At 40.4% G+C, this 26,363-nt stretch overlaps 1 protein-coding gene across 5 annotated transcripts in view; it reads left to right on the forward strand.

Moving 5' to 3' along the window:
* The window catches only part of LOC124622618 (SWI/SNF-related matrix-associated actin-dependent regulator of chromatin subfamily E member 1), a 105,607-nt gene that overhangs the window by 42,562 nt on the left and 36,682 nt on the right, over positions 1 to 26,363 (forward strand). For 3 of the 5 annotated variants that reach the window (XM_047148382.1, XM_047148386.1, XM_047148385.1), the window contains 3 exons: positions 383 to 589; positions 10,293 to 10,377; positions 25,033 to 25,143. In XM_047148382.1, coding sequence (XP_047004338.1) covers positions 383 to 589; positions 10,293 to 10,377; positions 25,033 to 25,143 — 403 coding nt within the window. Of the gene's footprint in view, positions 1 to 382; positions 590 to 7,213; positions 7,290 to 10,292; positions 10,378 to 25,032; positions 25,144 to 26,363 lie in introns of all 5 variants that reach the window. The other 2 variants (XM_047148384.1, XM_047148383.1) reach the window with 2 other exon arrangements.

Consider the following 26,363-nt stretch of genomic DNA (forward strand, 5'->3'; position numbering starts at 1 on the left):
GCTTTCATCTCAGAGTGGAATACTGAAGTCTACAAACATTTCTTATGTACACTGACACATTTTGTAAATATAATGATGACTGTAAGGTCACATACTAGAGGCACAAGTGTTTGCCATGTGATTAAGAAATTTATAAATCAGAATGGAAATAACAAGTGAGGCTTTCTACAAGACATTGATAAGAAAATTTACTGACCATGTTTCAAAATGTTTATAGTTGAAAGAAAAATTAGATTTAATTCTTTGAATTGAATGGAAAAAACAGCTGAGGCTTCCTACAAGACATTTTCTGCTTGGAAAACTTTTTGTTCCTAGTTGAAAGAAAAATTAGATTTAATTCTTTGAATTGAAAACTTGTTTTATATGTCATCTTCTTTCTTAGGGTGATACAAGAGTACCAAAGCCACCTAAACCTCCAGAGAAGCCATTGATGCCATATATGAGGTACAGTCGAAAAGTATGGGATCAGGTAAAAGCTCAGAACCCTGAGCTGAAACTATGGGAGATCGGAAAAATTATTGGTCAGATGTGGCGAGACCTTCCAGAAGAGGAAAAAACTGAATTTGTTGAAGAATATGAGGCTGAGAAGGTACAGTATGCTTATTAATAGTTACCCACTGTGTGAAAAGAGCCACGTTGTCAGCATTGAGAAGTGGTAGTAGTATGTTTTGCTTATTAGTGGTAATTTTCTCAACTTCAGTGTTAGAGTAGTTAAAAATAAGTGGATTTACTAATTCAGTGAAGACCAGTCAGTTGCCATTCGTGCTATTTCTGTTACACAAGAAGTGGATATTAATTTCTATATATCTGGTATATTAATTGAGGGCTCAGGTGTAAAACATGGTAAATGACTTGAAGTTATTAGCTATAAAATCTATGAAAAATAGAATTTTGCATTTGCAATGTTCCATTGTTTCTTCATATTTTATATCAAATATTTGAACATTAAAAAATTCACCTGTAAGGTTACAAAATCAAAACTTTTTTTAATTAGAAAAAAGAAACAGTACACAAAAATTATATAGTTGATACCATCTTATTCATGGTCATAAAATGTAGATACAGTCTTATTCATGATATTGCAAATATTTACTTACCACAAGAAAATTTGTCATTAAAATTATGGATAATAATTTAAGATAGCATATTAACTAGACAGTATAATGTAATTAAATTTACTAAGTTTGACTTGAAAACATTAATACTGGTATTCAGATTTCACTTTCATTGCTCTCATCATTTGCTTTGGATTTCTTAGCTACTTTCAATATCTTGTAAGTATTGGAAACAAGCAAGAACATCATTCAGTTTGATTGCCTCAGTGGGTCATGGACCTCTGCATACCATGTATAACACGTTAACTACAGCAGATGTCATTGTGTAAATGCGCGATTAGTGACACTTCTTACCTAATTTTCTTCCTTACAACCACTTTCATGTCTTTTATTTTCTGTCTCTTGGCAAAATGGATTTTAATCAGTCATCAAACTCTTAATCAATGCTTAATAGCCGTTCTAACACTTCAGTATTGTTCACATTCATCTTCCCTCTAAACTTTAACTTCCTCCTAGTAGTCATTTTGGCGCACATACCATGTTATACATGCAGTGGTTTCTAGTTACCAGGAAAGGATAAACTGTATTCTTCTGCTATCTGCGGTTATTTTTGAAAACTTACTCATATGTTTAACTCTAAATGCAAGATACTGCATCATATCCTGCATAAGTCATTCTTGCCCAAAATGTCAGCTACATTTTACACCCGAGCCCCTCAGCTTAGACAGTTTAAATACTGGTAACAAAACTGGTAAAAACTGTACTACACACCAATTGATGGTCCAACCAGGGAAACTGTGTGTGTGTGTGTGTGTGTGTGTGTGTGTGTGTGTGTGTACAGAGGGGGAGAGAGCTGTTGTGTTTGGGAGAGAGTTGTTGTGTTTTATGTCATTCTTTTTCCCTTGGCAGTGTCACAGTAATGCATTTATTTGTTTCCATTTGGGAAAATTATTTCCAAGAATGGATGTAGATATGAGGTGGAATCCAAAATTTTTGGGACTGGTACTGCCATCTGGAAAGTAGGAGTAGTAGATCTTTGCACCGCTAGGTGGCAAGAGCTGCACATCTGATGAGTCAGTGTGCAGAGTGGCTTTCAGCTGGGAGGACGTGTTGCGTGTCCACAGTGATTTCCGTAATACTCTGTGTTTGGTGTGCGGCGATTTTCGATGGACTCATTCAAGACCTTGTGGATGGAGTGGGTATTGCTTATGGGACATGTCAATGAATGTTGACTGATGAATTGGGCATGCATCGTGTCACCGCAAAATTTGTGCCAAGAATCTTGACTGTCAATCAGAAGGCACAGCGTGTTGAAGTGTGCACAGACTTTTGTCAGACCGCATCTGATGATCCAACCTTCTTGTCGTTGGTTATCACCGTCAACGAGAGCTGGATTTACTGTTATGACCCAGAGACAAAGTAGCAATCATCCCAGTGGAGGAGCCTGGGCTCTCCAAGACCCAGAAAAGCGAGACAGATGAAGAACAAACTGAAGACCATGATCATAATTTTCTTTTATACCAAGGGAATTGTGCACAAAGAATTTGTCCCACCCAACCAAACAGTGAATTCTGCATACTACTGTGCTGTTTTGTGACGGCTCCTTGAAAACTTGCAGCGACGACGGCCCGAACTTTGGCGTCAAGGGAAATGGCTGTTGCATCGTAACAACGCACCCTGTCACACGTCCTTGCTCACCAGGACCTTTCTGGCAAAACACAACATGGCGGTTGTACCCCACCCACTGTACTCGCCAGATTTGGCACCTTACAACTTCGCTCTATTCACAAAACTGAAACTTCAGTTGAAAGGCAGCCGATTCGACACTCAAGAAAGGATTCAAGAAGCATCGCTGGCTGTGATAAACACCCTCAAAGAACCGGACTCCCAGAAAACGTTGGACCAGTGGCAGAAGTACAAGGACCGGTGTGTACGTGCGGATGGGAACTACTTCCAGGGTGACGGTGACCATTAGTCCAAAGGTAAAGTTTTCAACAGATGGCAGCACCAGTCCTGAAAATTTTGGATAGCACGTCGTATATTGATAAACTAGTAGATTTAAGAACAAACATTGGCCCCGTTGTTTACTTCCTCAGATGACATTTCAGAAATTTTCCCAAAATTTGTCAGGTTTGTAATGAATTAATCTCGTGGTTTTCTTTGTTTGTGAGCTCAGCATGAAACCAAGTTACAATATGATAGTGCTTATGCCATGGGAGAGACATGTTTTGCTTAACTACGGCTTGTGTGAAGGGACTGGAAAAATTTAGCATCGATTTTGGGCAAAATTCATGTCTGTTTTTGTGAAAATTTGTCACATTTATTTCCTTTTTGAATGATTAGATGCACAAATTTAAACAGTTGTCTCGCTACGTAAGTGAAGACAAACAAATTATTATTTCTTTGGAATTGACTGTTTAAAAAAAATGCTGATTGGAAAATTGAATGTTCAGTTTTCCAAAAACTTCAACATTTTTTTCTTCCATAAAGGCCTTTGTTTTCTTCGTTTGGCTGCACTTAAGCTTTCAAAAATGATTGGTCCGTTGTAAGGCAGCAGCATTTTCCCGCCAGTTAAGTGAATGCGTGTCCGATATATGGTGTTTCCAGACATTACTTGTCTTCTTCTGCCCAATTTGAAGATCAAAAACATCTGCGGACTACTAATTTCGACCTTTCTTGGGCATTCATAGACCTATGGTCCATGCTTGGCAATGCTACAGATAGAACTGACAAGTCACTTAGTGTAGTAGCAGAACCGAGTGTACAGCAACTTGATTTTAATGTTACGGGAAGAATTTTGGCACTGTCAAAAAATGTTACAGGTTTTGTTTGCCAATTGCTGTTGTGCTGTAGGCCGTTGTTGCAGATGGCCATGAGTGTAAATGGATGAGAATTTTGACCACCACAGAGGAAGGAGCAGTGCGGGAAAACAAACCCCCACCTCCATTTCACTGGGCAGTATCCTACAGCAGAACTGACACATTGTAACAGGGATTGCCAGTCTCTTCCGGTGTTGTAAGAATCATAATCAAGATCCATGTTTGACCAGGATTAGTCGCTTCACTTATTTCAAAATAAGAAAAGAAAGCAACACATAGCACATAGCATTCGAGGACAGCTTTGTTAATGTCAGTAGAGTTTTGTTAACGATGTACTTCAGGCCCTGCCTCTAGCGGTATTCGATACAACTACGGTTCAAAACATCTGCCACGTAATTTGCCACATTAAAATTGTCTGCATTATACTATCTTTTGAGCTTTAGCGCACGAACAAATGTACTCATGTCTTTCATTTAAAATGCTAAGTCCCATGACTAAGTTCCACATTGCATTATGCAACGTGGAAATTAACCATACCATTCAACCGTCCACAGCTGGCATGGTACTGGATCGTTGAATGCATTGATACATCTTTACGTCCGTACGTTTTATTTTGCAAGTATGTTGCACACATTATCTTTCCAATTGATGTACAATGCCAGCAACTGCCTACATTTTCGATATTGTATGCAGAAGATAAAGCTATTTCAAACTATCTCTGATAAATAGTTGATTTGGATATAATTCACTGTGAAACAATGTCTATTAAGTACTTTCGCATTTTGATGTAGAATTCACATTTATTTCGCATTTATTACAAAATGAGAATTTTTCTGGTCCCTAGTTATATAACTGGATGTTACTATTTTCCTTGTGGTGGAGGAGGGGGAAGTTAATATAAAGTCACATGTGTACCATATCTTACGTAGTTACTTTATATATTGATATGCCAAAAATGTATGTTCAGTCAAGTCGACACGAATCAAAAAGATCCAAAACAGAGGACATCATTCTGTTATTAAGTGATATAATTTTCCGTAATAAAGTTGTTTTGTAGTCTCCCACTTATTTGAAGGCTTATCTGACTGACTGACTGACTGAAAATATTTCAAAGTTCAGAAGATAAACTTGTCTTTAATTTGTCAAAGCCAAGACCATTATTCCATGTTTCATTATTTCTTTCAGCAAATATTCTAAGAAGGGACAAAAATCTTGAAAGAAAGTCTGTTACTCTTCAGTTGTCATCCACTCCCCTGGGATATCTAAGTTCATACACAACAGCTAAAAATTGTCATTCTTAAATCATCTCTATTCTTTTTATGATCGAAGTGGATACAGGAAGTACTGACAAGAATGTTCTGTATTGCAGTGTAACTGTGAATAAGCCTGCTCCTTTATATGCTTCAAATCTCTGAAAGAAAGGTTGGAAGCTTTTATAAGGTCCAACTTATGCCACAACCTGTTCTTGTATATGATGAGATCTTCCAAATTGTCACTGAACGTTCATAATTCACATATTTTTGGCTTGATGGTTCAGTGCCAAAGGTCCAAGATTAATTTCCCAGTTAGTTCTAGGATTTCTCTCATCTTTTGCCTCTGGTGGTGATTTTCTGTATATGAAAAATATACTGTGCTGTGGGGTTCATGTTAAAACCATAACTGTTTAGGTAAATGCATTGAAAACGTACCACTTCCAACAAGTTCATGCCTAGTTAAGGCTCTGGGTATAAAAATCAGTCTTAGAATTGAGGATTTTGACTTGCATATAGCACTGCTGTCATTAATTTATCATCCAATTGAGGGGAAGAGAATTCTGTTGAAGTGTGTCACTTCTGTCAGCTAGAAGACGCTGAGCTTAAGGGCTTTTCGTCTTCCTTTATACTAACCATTTTCAGTGCTCATTTAGAAAGTCCATTCTTATTCAGTGAATCGTCTTTAATAACAAAAAGCATTTCTTTATGTTTCTTCATTTGAAGAGACAGTCACATCTCAGAAATTTATTTCAGTGGTGTCATAAAGGATGTGAAGATCTATTTTGGACCTTCTATGTATACAGCGAACACTTACAGGGAGACCACGCAGCAATTGGGTTTTTGTATTTTCTTATGTTTATGATACTTGAAGCACAGAACTTCCATATCAGTCATCAACCAAGCGAGGTGATGCAGTGGTTAGCACACTGGACTCTAATTCGTGAGGATGGGGTTCAAACCCATGTCTGACTATCCTGATTTGGGTTTTCTGTGATTCCCCTAAATTGCTTCAGGCAAATGCTGGGATGGTTCTTTTGAAAGGGCACAGCCAACTTCCTTCCCCATCCTTCCCTAATCCAATGGGACCGATGACCTCACTGTTTGGTCCCCTCCCCCAATTGAACGAACCAGCCAATCAGTTGTCAAAAGCAGTTCAGTACAGGGAGAAATCTCAGACTGAGACTGACAAAGGGAAAACACCAACATTGTTGATTTTATTTTTTCTTTTAGTGTATTACTTGGTAATTGTTTGTGAGAAAGTGGATGGTCACTAATGATTTATTTCTCCTCCTGAGCATATGAGAAAGAGCAGTGTAATTCAGATTGTAACAAAACCTTCACTTCGCTGAATTATTGTGTACAAAGTTTTCTACTTTGTCTAGAGGATTAGAGGTGATTCTACATGAAACATATATATGTTCAAATTAATGGAGCATGCTGAATGGAAGATCAAAAAACTAAGGAAAGATAATCTCTCACCTCGTAGGCAAAACATTGAATAGTAGGCCACATAAACTCAGTGATTGGACAGAGCATCTCTCTCTCTCTCTCTCTCTCTCTCTCTCTCTCTCTCTGTGTGTGTGTGTGTGTGTGTGTGTGTGTGTGTGTGTGTGTGTGTGTGGGCGCGCGCGTGTGCGTGCGCACGTGTGCGGGAAGGGGGGTTGTTCTTAAATGAAGACAGCATGTTTACTAGCTGCAGTCACTTTTATATGTCCTGCTGAACCACTGCTCATTCCTTTCCGTATGTAGTTGCTCACTTACCGTAACTTGTTACTTCGGTCAGAAAACATGTTATCTTCCATGTTTAGTGTTGTTCTGTGTGCTGAAGGTAACCTTTTAGGTGAGGCAGCTTGTAACATATGAAAGCTTTTGTTTCCAGTATTAATCCTATTAATAGAGTAAATTAAATTCTGTTTGGTTATGACTTATGAATCTATTTTGTTGAACAGGGTCACAGTATGTTTAAAAGTAATTGCTTATTTAGGTCTTCAGATGATCCAGCACATGAATTCTTGTAATTTATATCCATTATTCTTAATATTGTTGATGTCTGGTGATATTGTTTTGTGTGTGAACCTATTTCCAGGTGTTATATAACGACGCAATGAAATCATATCACAGCTCTCCAGCATATGTGGCGTGGATGACTGCAAAGACGAAAGGTAGGCCACCAGAAGTTGATGGTGGGCCCTGGGCATACACACCTCATTTTGTCTTGACCCGCTCTGTCACTGCAGGGTGGCACATTCCCTTGTGTCTGTTGAACCCACTTTGTTATAAAAACCTGCTTCTTATGAAACCTTTGAACTGGCATACATATAAACCTCTGTGTAATGGTAAAAGGTGCTGGCCTTCATGTTTGTGTTGATGACTTTCTGCCTGTAAATAATGGTTGCTTCATAGCTAGGGGTATAATTAGTCATTCTTTAATAGTAATTTGCCAGTAAGAGTGTGGAATTGTAGCTCAGTTTCATAGCTTATGTGCCTCAGAAATCTGAAAGTCAATAATACCTGATTTCATGTAAACAAGATAAAAGGCCAGTTCCTAATATACTATGTAGGAATTGCTTCTACACTTTTCCAGCAAACTGAGTGCATTGTAAGTGCTTGGATTGTGCCTTGATATAGTAGATCTTACTAGCGATCAGTTTGCCACTTACTCAGTTTATTGAATTCCACATTTTACAGAAATAGTGCATGAGGAGTCCCCTAATGGTTGACCCACTCTGCTTTAGCTGAAGATTGTGTGCACTAAGCAGATAACTAAAACTGATGCACGGAATCACAAAACTATGAAATATATACAGTTTATCAACTAATAAAGAAAATATATATAAATTTTAAAGGCAAGCAGTAAAACACTAAGCTTGCATGTGGAGGGAAAGAACAATTTAGAATAAATAATCTTTTCAGTTTTGTCCAGTTTTCCCAAATGCCATTATCAGCAGCTATTAGAAAACATATTACCATGTATTAACACACTTTTATTTACAAAGTCTGCATTTTCGATAGCTTGTGAATCTGTTGCAAATTCATTTTTTTTATCTAACTGTTTGTGAGAAATACATCAAGAGAAAATTAAAAAAAGTAAGCCTTTATAAAATAGTGATTTCTTTCAGTTTTTACCCAATGTATGATCAGTAAGTCACTGATAATGGCTAGAATTGTTTCTGAGAAAATCTGAATTTTTAATAATTGGGGTAGTGTTCTCACACAGAAGACGTCTTTCAATATTCATTTTTCAAATAAAAGGTGACAGTCTGGTCCATTTAGGAATTTGTTCTTCATTGTATCTGATTTACGCACATACAGTGTAAAATAGATGTTACTTAAAGTTCTATACTGTCATTTTATTCTGAACGAATTATGATATCTTCATTTTTTTGAATTGTTAGTATTTTCTACAGTGTAGTGGATGATCTTTAATAATGAATGAATGAAGTTAACATAATTTGAAATGTGCCATGTGAAGTCTCTCAATCAACTGCCGTCTTTACTGTCCTGTCATCAGTCTTTATTCATAGACAGTAGTTTGAAATCTGTAAGGTGTTTGAGATAATTAATCCCACTTCCCCCAACTACAATTTTCACAGTAAATGAGACAATAGTTGGTGAACTCAGGTAATTATCTTTCTGCAGTCAGTAACTGTAGCAACAAATGTATCATTGATAGGGCCAGAAAAATTAAGCAGTTTGATGGTGGATGTATATTAACAAAGATTGTTTCGAATATTAATTGTTGGATACAAACAAGTATCTTTACTTTACTACATGATGGGCCGCTTCCCATTTCCATAGTGTATGTGCTGTGTTAGAGAACCAACATGAATGTTTCTTAAAGTTAGTTTTGAACATTGATGCACATTATTGGCTATTAACTTACTTTGTGTGGAATCTAGGGTAAAAGTGAGGGGATTTCTATAAAGAATCGTTGCCTTTCGTGAGGGGAAGGTAGATGTATTAAAACTAGTAATCGCTCATTTGAGGTTCACTCCAGTTGTATATTTGACATCAGCAAATCACTTAGAAATGATGATTATCTTAGCAGTGTTCATATTCAGGCACATAAGTTGCATGTGACATGTCCCCAGTCTAGCAACTGCGTTATTAGTGTCTGATATTTGCTAGTTTTGTTTTTAAAGGACTTATTATTTTTCTGTAATAGATTCCAACTGTCGATATTTATAACATGTTCTTTTGGTCCACTCTGCATGCAAAATAAAATTTCTGAACATTTGGGACAGGAAAATAAAATAAAACAGTATTTGTGAATGCACTGTGCCTCAAATTGCTTTTGTGCATACATGTAATTTCAGTCTGCTGCAGTTGTGTATATCACTTTTAAATAAAATGAAAGCTGTGTTCAGTGATGCATACGAGTTTGTGTTTGACTTTGAGAATATGTAAATAAATTTAAGAAACAATTTTGCCTTAATATTGCATGTCTTTTGGTGGGGCCCTCGGTTTCATATAATGACATTATTTCTATCTGTATTTTGTGTAGTGATAATATTGGAATTAAGTCCCCACCCCCCCTCCAGGAAAAAGAACTAGCTATGTGGACCAAAAGTGTGCTTATTATATGCAAGCAAGCAGTTGTGAAGAAACACATTCCACAGTCCTCACATACATGGAATTTGTGAGCTATTATTGACTACTACCAAAGTGGGTGCACTGGTTGTTACGCTGAATTTAGTTACATTATCATTGTGTGCACCAATCCATTAAAATCAGTCTGGATGTAATCAGTTCATCATCAAAGTGGTCTTCACTGTGGTGCTGAGATCTGCAACATGCTAGACAATGCATAAGTGATCCAGCAGGGTTGTGTTCGCTTGCTTTATGCACATCTGCACACAGTTATTCAAAAAGTTGCTGAGGCTTAGGATGTTGTGTGTTCCTAACCCTGTGCTATAATTTGTTTATATCTGTAGAACGCTTCTTTGCACAGACTCAACAAACCACATAGATGTCCCACTTTGTGTGCCAGCGCAAGGGTTTCATTTAATGTCACTCATGCTTCTTCCTTTGACAGCATACTGACCTGGATATTCCCAGCTGATCCAAGGCCATAATTGACTTTTAATCTTCTTCATCAAAGAGACATAGTACACACTTGACATCTTCTTTTCCTTCCTTTCTTTTTTTTTCTTCTCATGTTTCAGTTAGAGTATGAGAAAAATTTGAAAGTGTATCACAATTCCCCGGCTTATGTGGCGTACATAGCAGCCAAGAATCGTGGTAAGTCCGGTAGGTCAAAAACCCATTTCACCAATTTCGATGGTCATTCATATCATACATGCTCGTGTTTTGTGTTTTAGAATATTTTACAAAGAAAAGCCAGTATGTAGCTTAGTGTATTTGCTATGCACTATCACTAGTCAGAAATGCTGTGCATAGTGGCTAAATGACGATTTCATTGCTTGTTATCTGCAGCGTTATATAGCAGACATTAATGGAATTGCTTTAAAAAAAAAAAAAAAAGGGCGTCATAAGCCTCACTTGCCAGCACAGAACTGCTCTCAAAATTAGATTTCATGCGGAGAACTTAACATAAGCTGCACACCAAGCTGTGTAGCTGTTCCTTGTACTTCCCGTATTTCCAGCACCACCCTGTCTCTTGCCTAGCCTCTCCTGCCCCACTCCATTGCTTCCCCCTCCGACTGTGCTGCCCTTCCCCTCCCTTCCCACTATCCCAACCCTCCCAATACTTCTCCCTTGTCTTCCAATACTTCTCCCTCCCCTCCCAATACTTCTCCTTCTTACTCCATCTCTGACTGCGAGGTGGCGCAGTGGTTAGCACACTGTACTCGCATTCGGGAGGACGAAGGTTCAAAACCGTCGCCGGCCATCCTGAATTAGGTTTTCCGTGATTTCCCTAAATCGCTTCAGGCAAATGCTGGGATGGTTCCTTTGAAAGGTCACAGCTGATTTCCTTCCCTAATCCGAGCTTGTGCTCTGTCTCTAATGATCTCATTGTTGACGGGACGTTAAATACTAATCTCCTCCTCCTCCCCTGCCCCTCCGTCTCTGATTGGCCCTCCATGTTGTAACTCACAGCATAAAAAACACAAGACAACACCTCCAGGAAATTTATATTTAATGATGTCACAGGACAACAGCTCGCAGCAGATAGTATATGTGGGCATGATGAGCGAGAGCAGACTGAGGCCGATAGCCGGCTGGCAATCACATATGTAGACGGTTTGTCACAGTTGGTGCAGGGAGGTGCCTGCGCAGCCATTGTGTGCCGCTCCTTGGCCGCAGTGTCTCAAACTGGCAACCATGCTTCGCAATGTGGACATGGAGTGACTGTCATATTGCGTGCGCCAGCAGTGGAGTGACAGCCAACATTGGAGACATCGACTGGTGCCAGACGTGAACCTGGTAGCTCAGTGGGTTACCTCGTACCTTCTTCCATGGGGAAGCAGCAACTGTGTCATGCTGAGTTAATCCCCGCCTGGCCAGGTGTACAGGTAGTGCTCCAAACCAGGCTTCTGTCTTCGTAAGTGTTAGATGGCCTGGCAGTGCAGGTCATGACCCAGCAGTGCAGTTGGATTCTTGGTAGCTCTGAAACTGTTACAAGAAATGACTCTACATCCATGTTAAGTTCTGGCGCGGTAGGGAACTGCAGTGCTTGGGGCAGTGCTGGCAGACACAGTACAGCAGCCTGATCTTGTGTTGTCCGGTTCATCTCGGGCAGCCTATAAACAGAGGAAGACAAAGATTTGACCAGGACTGAGAACCAAGGGCAGGATTAGCCTGGGAGCAGAACGGGACATAGCAGAGGGCCCAGTGGAAGAGAAATGAAAGGGGGCCTTGCGTGATGTGTGTCTACCAGAGGGCCCAGAGGCAATGATGGCTAGGTCCCCTTCGGCAGACGAAGCTGATTTTGATGACATGCCACCATTGAGTCCACCTCAGTCAGAGTGAACTCTCGATGTCAATACTACTGCCAGAAGACTGCCAGAATCCATTTGTCATGATGTCCCAAACCTCGCACACACGTGTGGGTGCTCGGCTGGAAGTCTGGAGACAGTGCCATGGACAGCTTCACAGGCATTGGCAGAGAGAGATTGAGGGATGTGAAGAGCTGATGGCCTTGTAAAAGCTCCCCCAAACTATTTGCCCACATTGGCGTCAGCCTGTAGGAACTATAAAAAGTGTTTGTGCGTCATCCTTAGGAGAGTCAACCACGTATTTCTTCATCTGTGATTTAAATTTTTGCATGAATCTTTCATACTCACCATTTATTTGGGGGCAGAAAGATAGAGACAATAGGTGTTCGGTGCCTTTCCTGTGGCAGAACTCCTCACAAACATGGCAGCGAAATTGTGGTCCATTGTCCAGCACCAGTGTGAGAGGAAGTCCTTCAGTAATGAAAATTCTGCTGGATACTGTGACCATAACCTTTGCACTTGTAGACCAGCAATTGACTATGTACAGAAATGTCAAGTGTGAATGAAGGACAGTCAGCCAGAAAGGGGCTCATGAAGTTGACGTGAATCCACTCCCACTGACGTGAGGGCGTCAGCCAGGGTGAGAATGTTTGGCGGGGAGCCTCTTTGTTGTTGTTCACACTGATGACAGTTGCAGACTGGATGTTGCCTTGCTGGTCTATGCATGGCCAGTACACCTGGTGCCAGATGAGGAGTTAAGGTCATGAAGAACCCCGCCCTCCCCGGTGACTTTGGTTCGAAAGCCGTACATTGTTGGGCACAGAGGTTCCAATGGAACTACCAGTGGAGACCTTTGGTCCACGGTTAGTAGGATAATTCCATCCATTAGGATTAGCCTGTGGCAGAGGTGGAAGTAATGCTACAACAGGTGGGAGTCCCAACCTGAAATGCAGTCCAACCAGCCCTGTTGTTGTAAGCCGGTGTTCTTGACCATGGCTGTAGCCACACAGTTATGGGTGAAAAAGTGTCCACTGCCTGATGAGCCTCTTCGTCCAACTGAAGCAAAAGATCTTACTTTTGTCAACCTCTGAATTGGGGCTCATCAGGAGATGGGACAGGGCATCTGCGTTAGCAGGTGTAATGATATTGCGGAAGTGAATTTTGTAATTATACCTGCTGAGAACAAGTGCGCAGTGCTGGAGTTGGTGGACAGTCCTCTCAGGTAGCTTTGCTGCAGGACCAAAGAGTGAGATTAATAATGAAGTGAAATTGAAATTTCTTCAGTGCAAAGATCTCAATGGCCCATATTTTCCATTTGTGAATATCGGTTTTACATGGTATTGAGCGTCTTTGATGCAAATGCAATTTGATACTCCGATACTTGTGTGTGTGTGTGTGTGTGTGTGTGTGTGTGTGTGTGTGTGTGTGTGTGTGTCACTGTGCCAGGACGACCCACAGCCACCATTCAGAGGTGTCTGGTGCCACCACTAGTTGTTTGCCCGGTTGAAATATGGTGAGACATAATGCCAACAGGAGCACCTGCTTCAGTGCCTTGAATCCCTGTTTGCATGTCTCCAGCCATACAAAAGACATGCACTTCTTCTGCAGATTGTGAGTTGGTGCATAATAAACAGCACATCTGGGATAAATTTTCCATAATACATTATGTTTCCCAAGGAGGAAAGGGACTCCTTCAAATTTGTGGGCCGAAGAAGTGCTTCAACCAGCTTGTGTGTGGGCTTAATACATTTGTGAGAGATGATGAGTCCTAGGTATTCCACCGACAGTTGAGAAAAGAGAAATTGTTTGAGATTGAAGCCTGCAAACTGGAGGGTGTATAACAGCCACTGCAACTTTCCAAAGTGTTCATCTGTTTTGGCTCCTGTCACCACAATGACACCTGGATACTTCCTAGAGCCCGCAATATCCTACAGCAGTTGTTCGAAGAACCTTTGAAAGAATGGTGGGGTACTGACCACCATGAAAACTAGGTATTGGGAATGACACAATCTGTGCAGCAAATTGACTGCTAGGACTTTCTGCAAATCCTCATCCAGGTAGGTAAGTTATGGAAAGAACGACCTTTGAAAAACACTGACCTCCCATGGGCGCAGTGAGTGGGTTGTCGGGTTTTCAAATGTGTCAATCTCTGACTGAGAATTGTCCGTAACATTAGTCTCCACATACACACAGTTTCCCTGATGGTTTTTCATAATAACCAAAGATTTTGCCCACTTATTTGCAGACATGGATTCAATAATGTCCAAAGCTCTCAATGAATCTAGCTCATTCTTGACATCATCACATGGTTTGAGTGGCACAGATCATCCACAGAAGAAGCAAGGTCACACTGATTTCTTTAATTTAATTGGTGCTGTGAAGTTCTTCACTTTTTGTAGAGCGCAAGAGAAAATGTCAGAGTAATCCTTACTGATGGGTTCCAATTCTCAAAGCAGTCTGTGCCCAGCTGGACTGAAAATGGGAAAAGAATCAAGGCCAGATAGATGGTCTGTATCCATGCTGTGAACCACAGGGAAGGTGTGGTGCTGTATGACACTTTAGTATGTTGCTGCGATTGTGAATTGTCCTTTAAATGGAACAGCTTCAAGCTGTGGATATAAGGGTGGCACTCCCAGTTGGAGATAAGTTTGAAAATTTAGTAGGCACTCCTGTAGAGGTGAGTGTTTTCCATCGAGAGTGTGATAGAAAAGATGCGAGATGTCCTTTCTTCTGGCGTGCCTCGCACTCTGACCAACTATCAGGGCAGTCCTCTCAGCCATGTGTTCGAAAACAGCCCTGGCATGACTGAATCCAGCACCAGTCAGGGGCTGAGACTTCTTTCATGGCTAGCGATATGGAGCCAGAGTGTAGCAGCATGTGGATCCGTCTCTTCCAGGTCTGACGTGACAACCACCACCATGCCCCAGAATCCTAATTGATTGCCTGTGACCTGTGAAACTTTGAAGGGTTGGGCCATTTTTAGAATGTCCTCCAAAGTACAGTCCTCCTAATGTAGAGCTTTCAGAGAAAAGTCTTTTCCGGAGCCACCCCTAATGATCGCACCCTTAATCCTCACCTCTGTATAAGATTCCTTATTTAATAGTCACAAAATGCCATTTCCTACTGAACTACTGCACTTCAGCCCACCAGATGTGGTACAACTGATTAGGCTGTTTAAGACACTGATAAAGTTCCACATAGGATGCAGTAACCTTCTAGTGTCTGTGAAAGTAGGTAGTTAAGACAGCAGCTCACATTTCGTCAAAGGTCAGTGGTGCCTGTTACATAGACAAGACAGTCTGCACAAAATCTGGTACATATTGGGTGAGATGCACGCGACCGAGCGAGGTGGCGCAGTGGTTAGCACACTGGACTCGCATTCGGGAGGACGATGGTTCAATCCCGTCTCCGGCCATCCTGATTTAGGTTTTCCGTGATTTCCCTAAATCGCTTCAGGCAAATGCCGGGATGGTTCCTTTGAAAGGGCACGGCCGATTTCCTTCCCCATCCTTCCCTCACCCGAGCTTGCGCTCCGTCTCTAATGACCTCGTTGTCGATGGGACGTTAAACACTAATCTCCTCCTCCTCCTCCTCCCGAGATCCACGACAAAAATGATTTTATTATGGCTCGATCTGTTACCTGGAATGTGGCAAAGTCCTACGAAAGACACTTCTCCTACGCTTCCCACTCTTCCACCATATTGTCATAAGGCGGGAACAGTAGTGGATTAGTAGTCAATGGCCAGGAGAGCAATATGGACGAGGCTTCCTGACATTTCTACCCCTATAACTGCTGTTGCCGAAATTACTGTACCATCACTTCCATTGACACACTTGGCATAGCATGATGCATGTAGTTTGTGGTTATGTTAAGAACACAAACAATGCCCAGCATGAAACTTCCTGGCAGATTAAAACTGTGTGCTGGACCAAGACTTGAACTCGGGACCTTTGCCTTTCGCAGGCAAGTGCTCTACCAACCGAGCTACCCAAGCACGACTCACGCCCCGTCCTCACAGCTTTACTTCTGCCAGCATTCTTGCTAATTATGTTGAAACACACAACATAAAACAACAAATGGTGTCACCTCCAGAACAAGTATATTTAACAATATCACAGGACAGGCATTGGCAGTGCTTACAACATATGGCATAGCCACATGCAAAATAGGTACAGTACAGTTCTAGCTACTGCAATAAGTAGTGTGACAAGCGACAGAAGACAGAAGGTGCTCGCCGGACACAAATTGCATAGTTCGTGAGTCACAGATGGCACTGGGACGCTCTCTGCAGCTGTCATGCACAGTACCCTCTCACTGCCCCTCGGTGTCCCCTCACTGCCCCTCGGCGTCCCCTCACTGCCCCTCGGAATCCCCTCACTGCCGCCATCCCTCTGACTACCCCCTCACCTCAATCCCTCGCCTACTCCTTTCGCTCCCTTGTTGAGCCTCTGTCTCACATCCAAATCTCTCTCCACTCTCCTCCTCTCCACTCTCCGGCCCCCTCCTCTGGCCCCCTCTGCCGCCTCTCCCGTTTCGGGGCCCCCCCTCCCCCTCCCACCAGTCTCCCCCCCTCCCCCTCCCGCCGCTCTCCCCCTTCGCCCTCCTGCCAGAGTCCCCCCTCGCCCTCCCCCAACCACGCCACTCACCCGCCCCCCTCCACTCTTTCCCTTCCGCACTCTTCCCTCCACTTCCCTCTCTATTATTATGTCTCTTCCTCCCCATCCCCACTCTGCCATATATACGATCACTTGCTCATCCACGGCCAGACACAATGACATTTACCAAGTGAGGTGGCACAGTGGTTATCGCACTGGATTTGCATTTGGGAGGACGATGGGTCAAACCAGCGTCCAGCCATCCTGATTCAGGTTTTCCGTAATTTCCCTAGATCACTTCAGGCAAATGTTGGGATGGTTGCTTTGAAAGGGCAAGACAGATTTCCAGTGGCAGCTGCTGTGTAAGAGTGCAAGAGCATGGAACACCCTAACTTTCAACACCTTGGTGACTTATTGGTTATTTTTCTTTGAAGGCTGTTAAGTGTAACATAGAAGTTGCAATCTGAATGATGTGGCACTTAAATCTACCATGCTACTGCTCCTTTAGTCTCTGTGAAACTTGGCAATTTGGTCACGAGCACAACTTCATTTGTGCACGTTTTAAGAAGCTTTTGCTCATGCACTACTCATATGACATAATTGCCTTATGGGCCAAATATGTATGGATTCGATAAACAATGTGCACGGTTCACTGTGTGCACAGCTAGCCCTTGCCAGGTTTACATCATTGCCACTAGGTGGTAGCACACTGCGGCAGGCCTTTATCCCCGTTCGCTTCACATAAATCCTGCTAGATTATAGATCACGCCTCAGATATGCTAATTCACACATTGTGTAATAAAATTAGATCAGACGTCAGTGTACAGGATGGAGAAAAATTGGCGTGAAATTTTAACACTGGATAGCCGATGCCAGTAGGAACAAAAAATACTAGTGTTATGTAGGTCGACAACGCACAATTTTTAAACTACACAAACTTGGCGCGATTGGCCATGGGATTGCCCTGTTGCCATTCGTCATTTGACAGGCAGCGCTATGGTTGCCGGTTCACAGAAACAAACCTCCCTTGCCCTTTCAAGCCCCAATGTGCTACGTACATGTGTAGAATAGGTCTTGCTGTTTGTGTCCACCTCATGTCAGAAGCATTCATATGTACGCTTTGTTTCGGAGTGCGCACGCGCACACACACACACACACACACACACACACACACACACACACACACACCCTACAATTTCGTTATACAGTAAGCATGGTGGCACAGTGTTCGTTTGAAGAGGTTTTTGTTTATGGACCAGCTGGCGGTAATGCGCATGAAGCTCGACGGTTGTATGAGGAACAGTACCCAGCAAACTGCCATGCCACCCACACCTGCAAATGTTTAGCGGCATATCATGGTTATGCCGGAATACCTCGAACACGATGGGATGCTGCATTTGAAGAGACTGTTCTCGAGCACTTCGACAAGTACTCGAGTAGTTGGACACGACGTGGAGGTCACTCATCTGTTAGTCTAGGAGGTTTTGAGGGATGACGGCCAGCATCCATTTAGTTTCAACCCTGTCGAAGACCTAAATCTTGTGGTGGACTATGAACATAGGCTAGGGTTTCGCCGGTGGTTTCTGTGACATTTTGCACGAGTTCCTGACAGTACCTCATGTCGTTGCAGCATGATGGGGTGCACGCACGTAACAGTTGTGCTGTGCGTGGATATTTAAATGAACTCTTCCACGGCTGGGTAATTGGCAGAGGTGCTCATAGGACATAGCCCCCATGATCACCAGACCTCACCCACCCGGATGCGAACCACCTACAAACAGAGGAATTAATGGATCAATGCCCTAGTGAAAAAAAGCCCCTTTTCGCGGCTGACACAATTTGTTAAAGGCTTTCTGTAAGCAAACTAACTGCTATTGCTGGGTTTGTTCCCGATACTTCTTATCATGGAACTACAATGGATGTGTTGGGACCCTGTCTTGATTCGCCTCCAGAGTGGAAGCCTGGCACACTACCACCGAGCATGTGGGCCACCTTGGATACATCGCTATCTCTAGCAGGCAAAGCATTCGCGGTCATGTGTTGTCCTGAGCATCCAGCAACAGGGAATCCCACGGCCAATCATAGCGCGTGGCGCCAAGTTTCCGTAGTTTAAAAATTGTGCGTTGTTAACCTACACAACATTAGCTATTTTTGTTCCTACTGACACCAGGTATCCAGGGTTAGAAATTCATGACACAATTTTTCTCCCCCTGTATGTTAAAGTTGTACTGACAGTAAACCTATTTTGTGGCTCTCTAAATGAGTTACAGTATATAAAGTTTTGAATTTTGTCATACAATAATCCATTTGGTGTGCTGACAATAGTAAGGGCCTATAGTACATCGCCGTCGATTGTGGGACTGTAGCATTTATTCATGTTTTTGAAATCTGTTTATCTTATGGTGAGTCAGGTTTATCTGTGATGTAGGCACAAATTATATGAATATTCACGAATAGCTGTATCACTGGTTTCTCTGATATTCACTTAAATGTGGGATCGGCAGTTGTGTGCTTCAGGCCCTTATGGATCTTAGTGCCTCATTTGTATTCTAGTTAAGTGACCATGTTGGTAGACATTACTGCTTGAGTTTAATCATTTCCACAAATGGCACTTTGTGTTTTGAGTTGGTTGTTTACTGTTCGGTAATTCACTTTCATGTGCAGTGTAAAACTGAACTATGTTGAATCTATTTTAAATGCTAACAGCAAAGTGTAGCTATAAGGACGGGTCATGAGTCTTGCTTGGGTAGCTCAGTCGGCACTTGTCTGTGAAAGGCAAAGGTCCCGAGTGTAAGTATCAGTCCAGCACACAGTTTAATCTTCCAGGAAGTTTCATTTCAGTGCACACTCCACTGCAGAGTGAAAGTCTTATTCTGGGAACAGAAAAGTAAACTACCAGGAAAAGTTAGCCGCAAAGGAACTAGGCCCTCTGAGAACAGATCCTTTGATTCTTTATTGAGAGAGTGACGAAATCAAATAAGTGTGACCACGAGTGAACTAACCTCCTCCCCTTCCTCTTTCGAATAACATGTGCCTGCTCTCACTTCCAGGGATGTAGTTAACGTGTTTTTTCTTTGGCACTTTGGTAGGAATGTTTTGAGAGCAGCACAGAGAGTATACAAACTCCCTTGAAGAAGTGTAATTATTGAAGTGGGAATCATCGTCTTGCTCATGTAGCTCATGAAGTGTTTGCCAACTAGATATGTCGAGGATCCCCCCGCCCGGTGCACTGTGCAAAGCAACTGTGAACGGTAAGACTGATGTACAGTGCTGGTGAATGTTTCATGTGATCAGAGTGGAAATTGTATTGCAGTTGGACACAAAGAAAGCCAAAGCCAGTGTTACTTGGCTGTATACCACCCACCTCGCACCCCCCCCTCCCCCCCCCCCTCTCTCTCTCTCTCTCTCTCTCTCTCTCTCTCTCTCTCTCTCACACACACACACACACACACACACACACACACACACACACACTAGGGAGGAAGGGATAGAGTAATACAGAGAGATTCCAAATCAGCGGTGTGATTTTCTGTAGATAAATCATGTCAGGACTGCGGTCAGAACAGTCCTTACTTGCTTTGACAAAATAATAAAGCTGAAATGTGATTTAATAGTGGAGAGAAATAATAGAAACTTGTATAATTTCTTCTGTGAATTTTATGAAGTCTTATTTGATTAGCAAATTTCACATAATATCACAAATTTGATCAGTCTCGTCTGAACTAATGAATATTGAATGTTGAGAGATCTCAGTGACAAATTCATTTCTTTCAAAGTCTACAAGGTCATCTCTGGACTTAGTGTAAAAGATTATATTTACAAGATAAACATGCACTTAGCTTTTTAAAAATAGTCCTGTTTGAGGCCAATGCACTTAGTGTAAGGATTTTACAGTGAATGGATTTCATCGTGGAAGTGATGTATCATTACGGGAGTTGTGCAAAATACGTCACTGTGCCTCTTCACAAGATTCTTAGTTTTCCAACTACAAATTTCCTTGTATGTGGCTCTCTGTGGATGTCAAAGGATATCAAATCTGGTAGTTAGTGTAGATATTCCATTAATTTGAAATTCAGATTTATCCATTTTCCCATTGCTACAGTACCTTCATGCCTAGGTGCATTACACTGTTGATATATTTCCTCAGCAAACAAAGTTTTTGTCTCATACATTTTTGCACCCTTTAAGTCTACAAGGCTTGTCATGGTAGTCAGTGGGGAAAGAATTTTAATTCACAAAACGTTGAAAATAACCTTTCAGCCAAATTAAATCTGCACAGCCTCTTTTGGTACAAGACTGCCATCTGTCATCTATAATTTCCTTCTGCAAGGAGGGGCAGGGGGTGAATCCACAGGTCATTAAAATTAGCAAATACACACACAATATCAGTTGAATTGTTTTTAAAATGGCTAATGTTTGCTGAAAATTTGATTCTCACATTTACTTTGGGAGATGTTGAATAAATGTCACATACTTCTTGCAGAAAGCTCCTCACGGTTAATTCTTTTGTATAGAAAATGCCATAGTCTTTCTTCTGAAATGTCTGATATATTATTTCATACACTTCTAATTGCCAATAACCCAGTATTGTGTTGCACATTTTTACACATTGTCATCTGTGGTTGCAAGTTCGAAGCAATCATAAGAATCACCTTCAATATGAATACAGTATGAATAAATTCAGTCACTCAGCCATTTACTAACTATTTAAAATTAAGGAGCACACACTTACAAAACTTCAGCAAATTTCCTATGACAATCACCTACACAAAATAGATTTTTTTTAAAAATATATTTATGGCAGAGTCCTTTGGTTGACACATGAGTGAATCACACTTACTTTAAATATGTGCCTAAACACAACTATTCTGCTGATTATCATGACACCTAACCATTCTGCAGTGTGTACCAATATAATGAAAACATGTCTTTTTACCTTAATACATTCCACATTGTTACACCTTCCGTCCCCTACTGTAATACTGTTGATAGCCATTTGTGCAGCTAATTGATTACTAGAGCACAATCAGGGTGTCATTCAACAGGTGCAAAGTTCTTGTTCAGAAAACATTATGTAATATTGTTGCTAATGAAACAAAGCAGTAGTCTTTCTGAATTAACTAACAATCCCCTTTTCCTCACCACCCTCCCCCAAAGAAAATTATGCAGATGGGTATAACTGGATATGTGTACTAATTCTGTGTTGTAATTGTCAGAATGAAAGCTACACTTCATCATTGCTTAAGAACTATTTGTCTTACCATACAATTGTGCAAGTGTTCTTTGGCTCCAGACAATGTGGTTTACACTGTGACAAGTGTAACTGGAATCAGTTGTCTTGGTGACAGTGCTGCCAGAAAATGTCATGTATAAAGTATGCAAATTTGTGTACATCCCAAGTGTGTTCCATTATTGGTGGTTGTCTTCGAACAGATGTCCGTTTGAGATCATAGACAATTGTGTGTGTTCATTTCTCTGTTCAAAATGTTACATGCCCTCTGTATTCCTTGAGAATGCACAGGACGTCCACCATTTCTCCTTCTGACTAGTCATAAGATACTTTCTGCATTGAATTGTCTGTCAGCTGCGTAACTGGTATTGAAAGTCCTAACTTTTACACAGCCCAATTTTTTTTTTTTTTTTTTTTTTTTTTTTAACACACACAGTCCAATCTAGCCACTGCCATGAATGATGATGATGATGATGATGATGATGATGATAACACACACACACACACACACACACAAGTCCCCAGGCAGAGAGAATCCTCAATCCAGCTGGGAATCAAACCCGTTAATAGATAAGTAGCGTCCATTGTTCCCTACACATTTGGATTGTAGGTGAGTCACTTCATAGGTTTCGAATAGGTTAACATTAAGAAGAGTCGCAAGGAGGTTGTGAAGAAAATGCAACTTGTTGAAATTTGCAGAAAAAATTGTTTTCCACATTTTTTCCCTTAAACAGTTAAATAATAGGCTTGTGCAGAACACACGTTCATGAACTTTAGATGACATGTAGTTTGTGCTGTGCAAAAAGTATGGCTTTCACCATATCATACAATATATTTAAACATTGCCATCGGAACATAATTGAGCACTGGTTTCAATATGAGACAAGTAATGTGCCCATTTGCACAGAGTTAGTAATATTGCTTCCCCTAGTGGGAAAAACGTTTCAGTTTAGAAGACTTGATAACGTAGTTGCAATGCATTAAGTTCCAGAATTGAAAACTAGAATAATCCCCACCCACCTCCATTCCCTGACTCTTTTCTTTATTACCGGTATATGTCGTACGTTGTAATTCAAATCTCAGTAATAACGAATATTACTTAGTTGCCAAAAAAGTAGACCATTGGTGTTATCTTTTATATAAAAATAAGTTTGAGGTTTGAGAATAAGTGATTCTCTTACACAAATAAAATATTCACTAAGTTACCAATAGTTTCATACTGGCTTTCTCTTTTAGAAGAAAATTCTTTTCATTGACATATCCTTCATCATTCAGTTCTTTTTAAAGTAATGTGGTTTGGGTGTAGAAATTAAAAGTATTATTGAACATAATGTGCTTGAAATTGTAAGCTACTTGCTGCTTATGTACTGTTTAATAAGCTAACAGCTTTCTCAGTTTTGTGTACCTAACCCACGTTTTTGCCTAATCATAAAATTCAGTGCAATGAAATACAGAAGTTAGTAACTTTTTATTGTCAGGCAATCTGTGCAAAACAGAATTGTTTTGGCTGTATGGTAGTGCATAATTTTTGGAATCCTTCACTTTCTAATTTTTGTGGTATCTATAAAGGTTAACTAGTTTCACTCTGTTTGGATATATACAGTTGTAACAATTTTGTTTGCTATGTGGTTTCTTGGCATGCTGTGTTGCATAATTTATATTACCTGTATCTGTGTTGTACAATAATTCCATGTTTTAAGCAGTAAATTGTTTAAATTATCATGTGTAGATATTGTTTACTTACAATTGCATGTAGACTTCTGCAGTCTCTTCAGTATGACACATAAAAAGTATCATATAGAAACAGCCTGAGACACAGTTGTCTTCAACTCAAATACTAATTCATATGAAAAATTAAAGGGTCAATTGATTTTATCTGTGGCAGATATTTGGCAAAACATCCGAAATGCCATAACAGAGAATCAACAAATAAATTTAAGGTACAGATTTGCCACTTCTCATTTACACTGATGAGGATTTATGGACAAGAATCCTTGTCTAATACTCCTGCTATCTTTGGTGGTTTATGTTCTTGCACTAATATATTCCTGAAAGTTTTTAAGAACTGTTGCTCTGCACTTTGATGATTATTTCAACTGTTGTACTCTACAAAGAGAGTGATTCACTAATAATCAGATATCGTGTATTGCAGATTTCACTGGTGTTTTTCAGGTATGACTTCTTCTCTGCACATCTTATACACTACAGCTGTAATTTTTTTGTCGCACATTATAAGCAGAGTTTCAGAATAACTGTAAATCATCTTGCAGATAATGTTTTTTTTAAGTGACAAGTCCTTAGCCATACATAGTTAAAAGAGAAAGTCAACTGGATAAATGCATCATGAGAGTGCTTATTTAACTGCATAAGACATTTGATATGAAAGTGTGTCTTTCACTCTGCTTCAAAATGTACAATGTTATGATTCTGCGTGGTACAGGTGTATGTGACATAAAAAATGTCACATGAAAATTGTAATCATTCTGTACAGTTAGTTCATGCTGTGAATAACCTTCATTCAAAATAATTGAAACTGTATGTATGCTTGCCAGTGTTTATTTTTCGTATTTGTTAATCCTGGAAATATTTCCACTGCTGGATTTCAAAAAATGCAACATAACAAACACAAATAACAACAGTTCAGAAATCACAAATACTACTCATAGTATTATAGTCTCATTCATATTGTACGTCTCTTTAACTGACAATATTTGTCAGAGGAATGATCAGCAGCTGTGGAAAAATTATTCAATTCATATCCTAAACAAGATACTCATAAAAGATTCATTACCCTCAGTGGCATACATTTATAGCATTAAACATATCTATTATTACCAATAACTGTCTTTTTGCTGAGTTAGTGCTGTTCGAAAGGTCCCTGCCGATAAGTCATTTTGAATACAACAGTTACATACAAATAAATTGAATTAGCCCCAGAAAGTTTAGTTTTCTTGTCAACAGTTTAATGACATCTTAGTAAAGATACATATTAATAATGTTATTCCAGAGTGCCATAATAATTCTGTTTTTATAGCTAATGAAATGTTCTTTATCGTAATGTAACTTTCAGTGTTTTTCCCCCGTCTTGCATCTTAAGCAGGTATACCTTTAAATGGTTAAATTAGTAAACCTATATTTTGTAACTGGCAATGAACAAAATATTTTGTTATGTAATTGCAGCCCAGCAAGCAGCAGAAGAAAGAGAAACACATGAACGAACGCCAGGCGGGCAGGCAAAACAAACTGCCGCTGACAGGCGCATTGATATTCAACCAGCAGAAGATGAAGAAGGTATATTATAGAACTGATATTGTTCAAGTTCGTCCATTGTGATGATCCAAGATATTTTGATTATCTTCCTTGATTTTTTAATCATCTTATTTATGAATTGAGCAGAAATGTTTAAAATAATTATTGGATGAAGAATTTTATCAGGAATGGGTAACAGTGTCGAAAGGATCTGAAAAAAAAAAGTTTTGTTGTTTGGAACATTTTTTAACATTTGGAACATTTTGCTTTGCCTAGTGCTTCTACAACCCCTGTGCTTCAAAAAACATCCAACAATATTTTTAAAAAATATAATTGGATAGGGTCAAGAGAAAACACACATAAAAGTTAAGGAAATTTGCAAGGTTTCAAAACCAGTAGCTGCTGCTGCTCCTGGCAGAACGGTTAAGGGAAAAGAAGAGGGATGAAGATAAAAGAACTGTCGAGGTTTAGGAAATCAGAGTTACGGAAAAGTCACATGAATCTCGAGTAAGGCGAGTGTTATCAGCAAGTGTCCCCTGACCTGGAGTTATGTGTAATGTTTCTGTAACCCTTCCCATTTTGTAAACCTTGCCAGTCCTTCTCTTTCACTCCTGTTCATCCCCTTCGATCCATGTGCCAGAATAAGGAGCCATTGGTACAAAGCTTGACATTTCTTTAACTTTCGTATTTTCTCCTACCATCAGTTGGTCGAGTACATTTTTTATCTATCCAGTTATACTTTCCAAAACTGATTATTTTCAACTGTATTATATTTCAGAATTTGTATAAACTCTCATTGAGTGTCAATCTGATGGCATTTCTAGCTATAGTTGCAGTCACGAACGATGATGGTCAAGTTTAGGATTATTCTGCGCACCTACGTCACACATTCTACGACAGCCAATGACCATACAGCAGTGTTCTGAGTGCTGTGCTGTGAGTGTTGTATGCAGTGCGACTATTTAACATGATGACAGTGAGTTATTTAGTGAATTTTTACCCCATTTGTTGTGAGTTGTCATGGCTGATGGTGACAGTAAGCGACAAATTCTACACAAGCAAGTGAGAGACATAATAAGTTGCAGGATGCACACTTACATCAAGTGCAAAGCACGCGTATGCGTGTACCTCAACTGTCGCTTGGAACCGACAACATTGCATTCCCCATCCTTGTCTCGACCTGCACGAACTGCCATCATTCGTGGATCTGACTATAGTTCAGATAGATGATACTATATTTCATGCAAAACTGGAATTATAGA

This window comes from Schistocerca americana, chromosome 7, assembly GCF_021461395.2.
Source record: "Schistocerca americana isolate TAMUIC-IGC-003095 chromosome 7, iqSchAmer2.1, whole genome shotgun sequence".
NCBI lineage: Eukaryota > Metazoa > Arthropoda > Insecta > Orthoptera > Acrididae > Schistocerca > Schistocerca americana.